An 11505-nucleotide genomic window follows, 5' to 3' on the forward strand; every position below is an offset into this window, starting at 1 on the left:
TCATGGTTTGTATTCCCAATAACTGCTGTTCTCTTAAATAAAATAAAATTTAAAAAAAGATAAAAATAGCTGCTCTGTGTTAAAAGAACTGATTGTTACTGAAAGTATACACAGTAGTTTATTTATTTGGTACCATCCTCCTCCACAGTCATTCGTGATGCCTTCAGGTTCAACCTCGTAAAGTGGAGCTCTTATTGGTTTGCATTAGCTGCTTTTGGAAAGAACAAATTGTGTACCCTGTAGCCTAGAAATATTTATTATATTAGTTAATTAATTAAATAATTGCATTAATTACAGTTTTAGACACTTTAGCCCTTATGAAAAAACAAACAAACAATATGCTACTGAATGATCGATTTCTTTACGAGGTGACTGTAATATCTCCGACAACCCTCGAAGGCAGCATCAGCTGAGCTAAATTGCCATCACAGAGCCCTCAACGTCCTCATTTGAGTCCAGGTGAAGACATGCAGCTGTTCTGTTGGGGAGACAGCTCCAGCGGACAGTTCGGGCCACAGGCGGCCCCCAGCCCCGTGTCCTGGACCGTCCCCGGGGTTGTAACTAAGATCTGCTGTGGGGATCGGCACACTTTATTTCTTAATGCAGACGGGGACGTGCTGTCATGTGGGCACAACTCTCAGGGACAACTTGGACGACAGAAGAAAAAAAATGGAAAGATCATAGGTGAGTAGGCTGTTTAGCTGTTTTCCTTTAGAGGAAACAAAATACGTGGAATAAAACAAAATATTATAATTTTATTATTTGATTAATTGTTTTCTTAGTTTCTTTTCACGGGTATTTGGACATATTTATTTAAGGTGGGATTTGACTGTGTGGTGCAGGCGTTTAATCAGTTACTGCGTCCTTAAGAAGCGATAAATCATCTCTTGAACACTTACTGCGTAAAAAAACTAAATGCGTCAAGTTTCAGTTTCGTTTCAGTGCTGTCGGTGCAGACAACGAAAGTTAAAACCTCCTGAGAAATCTCAGTGTTGCTTTCAGAGTTGCTAGATGTAGTGAGAAATATGAAATATGACAGAAGCACGAACACGGACAGTCATATAAATCACGTGCAAAATGTAAGAAACACATAACAGACAGGTTTATGTTATTATCTCATATTATTATATATTTTTTCATACATTAGCATGTATATTGTATGCATGCATGCATGCATGTATGTATTGTGAAGCCTAGAAGCTATAACTGGATTTAACCCAGAGAAAGTGCAGGTAAGTAAGGTAAGCTGTTTGCTGCTTTGCAACACTATAAATGAGCAACTTTGCACAGGTTTTAGCGGATGTCCCAAACTTCCCTGTTTCTTTGTTTATCATTAAGTTCTCATTAGGCTGAGGCTATTGTGGTCAGACATGTAATGTGATCCAGCTGACATGTTTGTGTGCAATTTCTGTCTTTCTTTCTAAGCGCAAGTGGAGGGGCTGGGCCGTGTGGTGGCGATGGCTTGCGGTCAGGACCACTGTCTGGTTGTGAGTGCATCTGGACATGTTTTCTCCTGGGGGGCAGGAGAGGATGGACAGCTAGGGTTACCAACGCCTTCCAACAGTCACAGACCAAGGTAATCACTCATTCAGTGAAACATGAATAAATATGCACACTTATCACTGACTTGTTCAAAGCTTTTTGCCACATTTTTACCAATTGTTGTCCATCATCATGCAGCAAGGTGCCTATCCCACTGCCCATACCGATAATTCAAGTTGCTTGTGGAAACTCCCATTCCCTGGCCCTGACTAAAGGTAAGACACTGAGAACAACTTTGTGTGTTCATATGAAACAAGGGGAATTTCAGTTTTCCCAGTTTCCCCCAGACATTATGTGGCAATGATGAATTTTTCCTTTTTTAAAGTGTCTTTATTCGTATTATAAACCCAGTTTGCCCTAAAAGTGTGAAGTATTCACGTAGCTGACAGTATTTGAAGATATTTCATTGGCCAGAGGCTCATTTGGCAAAGAGAGTCAGTCCATTTAAACTCCAGCACTTTATCCAGCAGTATATCAATTAAAAGGCCATAACTGCGCCTGAATTTCTAATTTGATTTACATAATTCTCACTTATATAACGTATCTATACATCCTATTTATTCTACTTCTAATCTATGTAAAATATTCTGTGGTGACTAAGGAATAATAATTTGATAAACTAAATTAATGATTTGTTTTTCGTTTTTTTTTTTAAAGGTGTTAATTTAACATTTTAAAAACACTTTTTACCTCTCTCCAGGAGGCGATGTCTTCTCATGGGGTTTAAACAGTCATGGTCAGCTGGGCCTGGGGAAGGAGGTGCCGGTGCAGGATACACCCGTCATAATTTGTGCTTTGGCTGGAGTAGCGATAACCCAGATTGCAGCAGGAGGGACCCACAGTCTGTTCCTCACCCTCGCAGACCTGGTGTACTGCTGTGGGGCCAATAAATGTGGTCAGCTTGGGGTTAACAGGGTGGATGAGAAAGGTAGAGCAAGTTAGTGACTCATAAACTTAGTGTATATGTGTGTGGCATGATTTGAAATAAAGCCTTTTATCTGTTTCTACTTTAACAGGCAGGTTCAACATCTGTATGGTGCCTGCGCTCAGACCTCTAAGTGTCTCCTTCATAAGCTGTGGAGAGTCGCACTCTGCTGTGCTGACAAAGGTTTGACTTCACTGGTTCATCCAGGTGACTTCAACCATTGATTAACAATCAAAGTAAAAACTATGGTTTTATCAAGTGATGCTGTGCTTTGCAGGACGGTAAAGTTTACACTTTTGGAGACGGAAGCCAAGGTCAGCTCGGTCACAGCACCTCTGCTAATGAAGTGAAGCCCAAACTGGTTGCAGGTCTGGATGGTCCTGCCTCCCAGATTGCATGTGGCAGGTAAAAACCGGGATGTTTTGTTTTTAATATAAGGACTACCATGGCTACCATCCTGATCATTTATAGCGTTTCACAGTCTGCGTGCTGAAGATCCCCGTTGTGTTGTATTGTCAATGTTAGCTAGGACGCACTTAAGCATAGAGAAAAGTGCCTGGGTGAATGAGGTGTGTTTGATAAAGCAGTTTGAGTGCTATATAATACCCACTCCATGGACTGTTTTTGGTCTGCCAGGCATCACACTCTGGTTTTGGGCTCTTCTGGTCAGCTCTGGGCTTTTGGCAGTGGAGCTAAAGGTCAAACTGGAAATGGGCACAATGGTGGCAGTCTGACTCCCACTCTGGTTCAGTTTCCATGGACCACTGACGATGCAGCAGCCATGCCCAGTGGTATGTATGCGCGTTAGATTTTGCTAGTACGATTAATAGTTCAGAATCTCCAATGTAAATTAAAGTTATGTGCGTTATAAATTTTTAAATATTTAGATGAAATTGTTTGATTTTTGTTTAAGCAGACTTGAAAATAGCTGCTGGGTGGAACACAAACTTTGCTTACTCTTCACCTGCAAAGGTAATCAGACACTTACAGCTTCTGTACTTACAGCTTCTCACAGAAAACTTAAAAAAAGGAAACACGTCATCCTGCCTGCTCACTTCTTCTCTCTTTTATTTTAAGAACTCGGCTCACAAACAGATAACTGGACGTCTTGATGAGACAAAACTCCAAGAATGGCTGACGATGGAGCATGGTAATGTGGAGGCAAAAAGGTAATTCATCATCACTCTGTGATTTTTAGATTTATGTGACTGCAGTTTTAATATTAGTTATATTAAATATATGTTCCAGATCTTCACTGTCTCTTAGTTTCTGCTGATGTTTCTTTCTCTTCGTGACAGAGAGATAGGATCAATGTTTCTGACAAGTTCAAGTCTTGTTGCAAGTTTCACAAAAGCCAAGTAAGTCCTTCACTGGTGGTTTTGTCTGGGTCGGGGTTAATCTAGAAATGTAAGATTTATGGATTGACTGGTTGGTGCTGCCGCTCAACTCTCTGTTTGATATCAGTGGGTTTCCACTGGAAGCAGGCGACTTAACCGTGGACCTGGAAGCCGCTAGCCGAGCTTTCGACCAGCTGTTCATAAGACCGTGGATCAAACAATCAGTTAAGAACATCCTTTAAATAATTTGAGATATGACGATTTTTTTTAAACTTGTGATCTCATACAGTGGGTCTCCTTTCCATGCAGGTAAACTTGGTCCCTGTGTGCGACTTGCTTTACCTGTCAAGAACTGCATTAAAATCTCCAGAGATCATCCTGATTCTTCTGACCTGCCCGCTTCTTCAAGAGGACTCTAATATCATGAATGCAGTTATATCTGTGGCCATCACTATAGCAGAGATGTCGGAGAAGACTCTGGAAACATTAAGTAAATAACTTTTGTCACAAGATTGGAGAACAATCTTGTTAGTCAACCACTTGTTGTCAGGTTTATGCTGTAAATGCTTTAAATCAGTGGTCCCCAACCTTTTTTGTGCCAAGGACCGGTTTAATGTCAGACAATATTTTCATGGACCGGCCTTTAAGGTGTCGTGGATAAATACAAAATAAAATGATACGGTAGCTGTAACTGCAGAAAACCCTGCTTCGCACTGTTCAGTCAGATTAGAAAAAAACAAAAATAAGTAAGTTATTTATTTTTTTCTGTGTGGCCTGCTACCCCCAAAAATAAAATTTATTCATAACACATGGGGAAAGACCCAGGGAAACAGAGTTAACGATAAAAACCATGAAAACCATAAATTTCACACCCGAGCCTCCACTCTCGCGGCCGGGTACCAAACAACTCACGGACTGTTAACGGTCCATGGCCCAGGGGTTGGGGACCGCCGCTTCAAATTAACACTATTGATATTTACAAAAAACATTTTTGTGTTTCTGTAATGGTTAATCTGTCAGGATGTACAAACTCTTTAATTAAAACAATTTTTTAAATGTTAAAATGTAAGTACTGATGTTATCCATGAATTTTCAAATTTAGCATTTAATGAAACAGCATTAGTTGTTGTTGTTGTTTTTTAATGAGATGCCAAATATAGTTATTTACTTTCATTCCTAGACAGAAAAAATGTTTTAGTAGTTAAATGTTAAATTCGGTTTATATGCATAAAAAGTAACAACATATGACAGGCGGTCTAATAAATTGGTGTAGCCCAGTATAATGATCGAGTTTACTGTGATAACTTTAAAAGTATTTATTCAATGTAAGACATTGTTTTGTTTTAAAATCTCTTCAGTTTGTATAATAAGTTATTCTTTTATTGCTAAATAATAGTTTTGGAGATGTTAGCAATCCAATTTATGCAGTGTAAACTTAATATTTCTTTGTATTTTTTTTGTGTGTGTGTTCTGCAGGAAAGTGGTGGAGTTCACTGTCCCCCTCGATACTGATGAAGCACATCATGGTCTTCAAAAAGGCTCTCGCCTTCCTGCTAAAGAATGGCCTCTTACAAACACACAACCCAGGAGTCAAATTCTTCCTGAAAGCCCTCAAGCTGCTATACAAAGTCAGTGCTGTGTGCTTCACTTCTGTTTTTTAAGGACTGTTAGGTTTTGGGTATAATTATGAAATATCGGTTTCAATTAACAGATCAACTGGAATCTCTTGTTAGTAAAATATGATCAGTTCTAATAATTGAAAGTCTTAATCCTGGGATAGAAAAACTGTTAAAAAAAAAAAAAAACGTAGACCAAATGACAATATTGTTTCTGTTTTCTTGATAAAAGTATTTTTTTTCCAGGCAAACAAAGCTGGAAAGTCCTACAAAGTCCCACTGAGCACCTTTTATGTAGAAGAAATCACCAATGCTGTGCAGCTTGACGTTGACATCATGCTTTGGTGGCAATTTTCCAAAGAGGAGGTAAAAACAAACAGTACAGTAAACTCAAGTGCTTCAAATAAACAGTGTGTCCATTTGTCCAGTATGGATTTCAGTTCAGTCAGACTGCTTTTTACTGATATTCATTATTAAATGACTGATTGTCTTAAAGGATGACGTGAAGACACCTGCCATCTTCTGCCGCTACCCATTCCTTTTCACTCTGTTTCACAAAGTGAACATATTTAACTTCTGTGCAGCCACAGTGAAGGTAGAACTTGCATTCAGATTTCACCTTTTTTAACCATCTGCAATTACACAGGAACTGATTTCTATCTTTTAGCAGATTTCCTTGTAATTGGGTTTTTTTTTTTTTTTTTTTGCACTTACAGAATGTGCATCAATTTGCTCATCAAGCAGCTTTGGTGCCCAATCAACCGCACGCCCCAGACTCTCCACCTGCCCCAGTCTTCCAGCTAACCCTGAGACGAACTCACCTGGTCGAGGACACCTTCAGACAGCTCGGTGCAGCCGACCACTGTGCCTTCCAAAGGGAGCTTTTAGTAAATATGAAATTTTACTTTTACTAGATTGCTAGGGTTAGCACTGTTGGCCAGCAGTGTTTCGTTAAAGTGTAAAAGAGGATCCAAGTGTTTAGATGAATGCCCATAAAATTACTTTAGAAATTTGATATCGATAAGCAGAAGAGAACGGATATGCGATTAAATAAACTGCTCTATAAAATCACGAGTTGCAGGAACATGATTTTTTTTCTGTCCTAGGTGCTGTTTGTGGAGGACAGGAAGACAACAAATGTCAACAAAAGGGACTTTTTCCTGCATGTGTTTGATGAGCTGATGGCTCCAGAATCTAAAATGTTCATCTATAACGAGAGCCAGACTGTGGCCTGGTTCCCTCCCAAGGTAAGACCAATTAGGGAGAAACCTAATTTTCTAACTGGAAATATATTTAACAATATGATCAATTTCAGATGTAAAATTGAGTTTTTCTGTATCACAATTTCTTTTTATTCACCAACCAAACAGCCAAAAGTAGAGGAGAAGACATACTTCCTGTTTGGCGTTCTGTGTGGCCTGGCTCTCTACAACCACAACATTATCCACTTGCGCTTCCCACAAGCTCTGTTCAAGAAGCTGCTCAGGGTCAAACCTACGCTGGACGACATGAAGGAGTTTGACCCTGTGCTCGCAGAGTAAGACAGACTTAAAAACGCACAAGTGAAACGTGTTCTTTCTCACATGACATGACAAAAGAAATGTATTGATAAACAGATATTTCCCGTGCATTTAACCTCAAATAGACTGAAAATAGTTTTTACAACAGTATCAAAACATTCATCAGTGCTTTTGTGCCTTTAGGTCTTGGAGGATCATCTTAGAGGACTACACCCCTGATGTTGTTCAAACGCTGGACACTACTTTCACTGTAAGTTTACTAAATCATGTGTTTCGTGTCTGTTTTTCTTTCATACTTTTTTTTCACCTGACAGAGTGATTATCTGTGGTAGGTGTCCTGGGCTGGTGAGACAGTTGAGCTTGATCCAAATGAACCAGGAAAACTTGTCACCGGGTCAAACAGGTGTGTATAAACAGTCTACACAGCACTCCTTTTCTGCCATCTAACAGCTACATCCATACTGTGCTCCCTTCTTTATAGTTGCAACATGCCATTACACGGGCTGCGATGTTGCCAACACTATAAATCAGTACATGTATACTTTTTAATGTTTTTTTCCATCAATAGGAAAGAATACGTAGCTGCCTTTGTTAACTACGTCTTCAACAAATCAGTGGAGAGAGTGTTTGACGAGTTCAAGAGAGGTTTTTTCAAAGTGTGCAACATGGACGTGGTGGACTTCTTCCAGCCAGAGGAGCTGCAAGCAGTGATGGTGGGCCAAGAAAACTACGACTGGGAGGTGTTCAAGAAGGTGAAGAGATATAAACTTGAAGAGATCCAGGAATATTGATGCTAAGATTTTTATTCATGATCTGATTTTTAAAAAATTATTATAATCATTATCTGAATGAGTAATTTTCCTTGCCAATGCAGGATAGTTTAGCACGCTATGCTATGAATTCCCTAAAACACCTGAACATGGCATCCAGATATGTGTCACCATAGTTCAGTTTGACCAAAAGAATAGCTGACTGTGTGCACACTTGCACTGAACATAAAACAGGAATTAAATTTAAAGCTTGCACTCTGCTTATGAAATTAGCAGAGTGACACAACTGACACCTAGTCTGGAGTCGGTGGGATAAAAAAAATGTAAATGACACACATATTTCATATATGTTCTTATTTTTATGTTCCTAAACAGAACACATTTTATGAAGGCGAATACCATGATGAGCATCCAAATATACTGGTCTTCTGGGAGGTGTTTGAGAGCCTGACAGCAGAGGAAAAGAAAAAGTTCCTTTGTAAGTATTTCATCATTAGGCTCACTGTCATTTCCATTTACGTCTATAAGTTTTAGCTTACTTGACATATGTTTCTTGATGTCCTGCCAAAAATTTGTGTAACATTTCAGATTCTGTTTTTCACTTATCCTCTGTTATTTTCTTTCGTCCTCAGTGTTTCTCACAGGCAGTGATCGCGTACCCTTCCTGGGAATGGAGAGCATTAAGATGAGAGTGGCTGTGCTGCCCGATGCTTCTGAACGCCATTTGCCTGAATCGCTTACCTGCCATTTCCTGTTGTTACTGCCCATCTACAGGAGATACCCAGTCGAGAGGACGATGCGCACAAGGCTTCTCCAGGCTATCAATCACAACAGAGGCTTCTGGAAGAAGCGACGCGCCACAGAGTGAAGCAGCAGGGGTTTCGCTGTAAAGAGCCCACCTTAGCATTGGTTATTTTTCGGCTCTTCTTGCTTTACAATCTGTGCGATTAATTTTGAGTGATATTTTTTATTGTTATTACAATTTTTTTTGTGCTTTTAAAATGAACACAAGCTTAAATCTTCAATAAATACAGTGCTTAGCAAATTTCTTACACCGCCCAGTTTATGGATTAAACCACAGTATTGGTAATTAATAAAATGTTTTAATGGTTCTGTAGTGGGTAATCCACCACTGTGGACAAGCTCTCAAAATTATGATTTGTAATGCTACAATATAATCATTGTTATCTGTGAATTTTCAGATTCACAGTTTTGCAAATAAGCGTGTCAAATTTATTTATTTTATTTAGTTTCAGAACACATTTTATTTAGTTTCAGGGGTTGAATTGTATTCTCAGTGTCCTGTGTCCCCGCTCAAATTTGGGTAAAAAAAACATGAACCCGCTTTGTCATCTGCCTAAGAAATAACAGTATAACGTTTAGTTGTAAACACGTTTTTGACAGATTTCTATAATATTTGTGTAAGAAATTTGTTAAACACTGTATGTCATACATACTTAGAACATACTTAAATTAGGAAATCACCTTTTCTTGCATTTGTTTCAATATATATGGTTACAATAATAAAACTGAAAATGATAAATTACTTGACTCCTTAGAAGAAAGAATTATCTACTGGCTCTCCAAATACACAAACTCAATCCTCTTCATTGGTGGAGACTTTAACATTGCTTTAGGTAATATGGTTGATAGATGGCCTCCAGGGCAGCAGTCTTCATACAGTACAAACTTTAAAAATTTCATGGGAAAATGTAATGTTGTGGATATTTGGAGAGAAAAATTTCCAGATGACAGACTCTTTACTTGGAGCAATAAGACAGGATCCAGGCAATCACCTATTGACTTCTGGCTTGTTTCTAATTGTATTGATAAAGATAATATTAGTGTTAATATACTTGCCACCTCTCTCACTGATCATAGAGCAATTCACATTAACATCCAAATGCTTACACTGGATAATATACCTTACAAATTCTCCTATTTGAAGTTAAATAATTCCTTACTAAAGGATTCTTGAGAAGATATGGGAGTCAAATTACTAAATTGAGGAAGAAGTGATCAGCAAACTGGCCTCTCATTACCAGAAGTCCTCAGAAAAAATCTCGGAGGAAGATTTTACTAGACCTTCAAAATAGATTGGACGGTTTATAGCGACGCAAGGCTGAGGGTGCTTTTGTAAGATTCAGGAAGAGATGGCTGGAGGAGGGAGAACAAAATTCTGCTTCCTTTTTCAGGCTTGAAAAATACAGATCAAAAACAAACTCTATTCATCAACTAAATATTAATGGCATTGTCTCCTAGGCAAATTTTTGTGCCGAATTCTATGCTAAACTGTACAACTCAAAATATAATTAGGACGTTTCAACACTTTTTCTCAATAATATTAAAAACCTAAAAACTATTGATGTGGAAGATAGGAGTCATTGTGACAGCCCTCTGATGGTGGAGGAAGTTTCTAATTCCATTTCTGCACTTAAGGCCAATAAATCTCCCGGCACAGAGGGTTTAACTGCAGAGTTTTACAAATCATTTTCTAATCTAATGGCTCCGTTCTTACTACAGGTTTTCATAGAAAGTATAGAGAATAACACCCTCCCTCCTACTCTTACTCAAGGTCTCATAACACTTATTCCAAAACCAAACAAAGACTCACTTTTTATTGATAATTGGAGACCCATCTGTCTGCTCAATAATGACTACATGGCTTTAGTACTTGTTAACAGAATTTAAAGAGTTCTTGAGACACAGTTATCAATGAGACACAGTCAGGCTTTATGAGAAATAAGCACATTTCTAATAACATTACACTAGTTTTGGATTTACTTGATTACTCTGATTTGGTACCAATTCAGATTTCCATGTATGTCAACTGCAAGTGTCCAGAGTGAGGACAGACTGAGGGACCCACTGCTGCACATCATCTGTGAGGCGTTGCACCCCTGATGATCCACCAGGACAAACTCAACAGTGTGTGAGGAAGAGGAGGAGGAAGAGCCAGCAGCAGCTGACTGATGGACAGAATAGACAGACTGTTCCCTGTTTGTGAAGGACTGCTAGGAAAGTTTAAAATAACTAATTGTCTGTCCTGAATCAGTCTTATTAGGTAATGTTCAAATAATGTTATCATTCCAGTTTTTCAGTGTGGGAGAAAGTACTCAGGGCCTTCAAGTTACACACTATGAAAGGCAGAAACAAGTTTAATATTCAGAAACCTAAAGTATGTATCAGCTGCAGAATTTTTGGATTAGTAGTACTGCTGTGTTTGTTGCATGATATTGCTGTAATTGTTTATATGCTTTATATATTTTGAGGTAAGTTGGTCTATAGTGTTACATCATATTCTATAAGGATGTTATGTGTTTGTAGACTTTCTGCCCAGTTTGACCCATTTAGCAGAAGTCAGCCTGTTTAAGGCTCTGATATCTATTCTGTAGGTATGATTTTCTCACCCAATAAAGGAATATGCAATATATCAGTCAACTCTTCATTTTATCAGAAACAGTTATCACATTTTGTACATTTTAATTATTAAATAATGATACAGAAATAAGGCCTCATCTGTATAAGAAAAATTACCAGTACCGGGACGGTACGAGGGAAATTTCTTTTGCAGTTCATCTGATATGATAAAATTACTTATTATATTTTCCAGTGTTATTGTTTGGGTTTTTTGCTAGAGAGAGGAGTATTTGTTTTTGTTATGAGAATCAAAGCGGTTAACATTCATAGGTGTTCTCAATAAGCTGAATACATCTAATTTCTGAAAAATGCAGACAGCCATCATTTGAATGTGATTCTGAAGCGTAATACATGTTTTGCTAGGGAAGTGTGCAT

General features: G+C 38.4%; 1 protein-coding gene across 3 annotated transcripts; it reads left to right on the forward strand.

Moving 5' to 3' along the window:
* The first annotated feature begins 466 nt into the window (after positions 1-466).
* LOC134641103 (probable E3 ubiquitin-protein ligase HERC6) lies at positions 467-11129 on the forward strand. Of its 3 annotated transcripts, XM_063493316.1 has the most exons (24): positions 467-684; positions 1426-1576; positions 1681-1757; positions 2243-2470; positions 2559-2650; positions 2745-2872; positions 3104-3258; positions 3381-3439; positions 3545-3636; positions 3766-3825; positions 3932-4028; positions 4114-4294; positions 5281-5432; positions 5667-5786; positions 5917-6015; positions 6137-6307; positions 6527-6667; positions 6791-6957; positions 7124-7190; positions 7273-7343; positions 7509-7692; positions 8086-8188; positions 8343-8596; positions 10524-11129. In XM_063493316.1, exons 1-23 carry the CDS (start codon positions 468-470, stop codon positions 8576-8578), a joined length of 3048 nt encoding a protein of 1015 aa, XP_063349386.1. In that variant the 5' UTR covers position 467; the 3' UTR covers positions 8579-8596; positions 10524-11129. The 3 variants fall into 3 exon arrangements, with proteins under 3 accessions (XP_063349386.1, XP_063349385.1, XP_063349387.1); XM_063493315.1 differs by lacking the exon at positions 10524-11129 and having other exon boundaries at positions 8343-9110; XM_063493317.1 differs by lacking the exon at positions 10524-11129 and having other exon boundaries at positions 3384-3439; positions 8343-9110.
* The last annotated feature ends 376 nt before the right edge of the window (positions 11130-11505 follow it).

This window comes from Pelmatolapia mariae, linkage group LG14 (genome assembly GCF_036321145.2).
Source record: "Pelmatolapia mariae isolate MD_Pm_ZW linkage group LG14, Pm_UMD_F_2, whole genome shotgun sequence".
Classification (NCBI taxonomy): domain Eukaryota; kingdom Metazoa; phylum Chordata; class Actinopteri; order Cichliformes; family Cichlidae; genus Pelmatolapia; species Pelmatolapia mariae.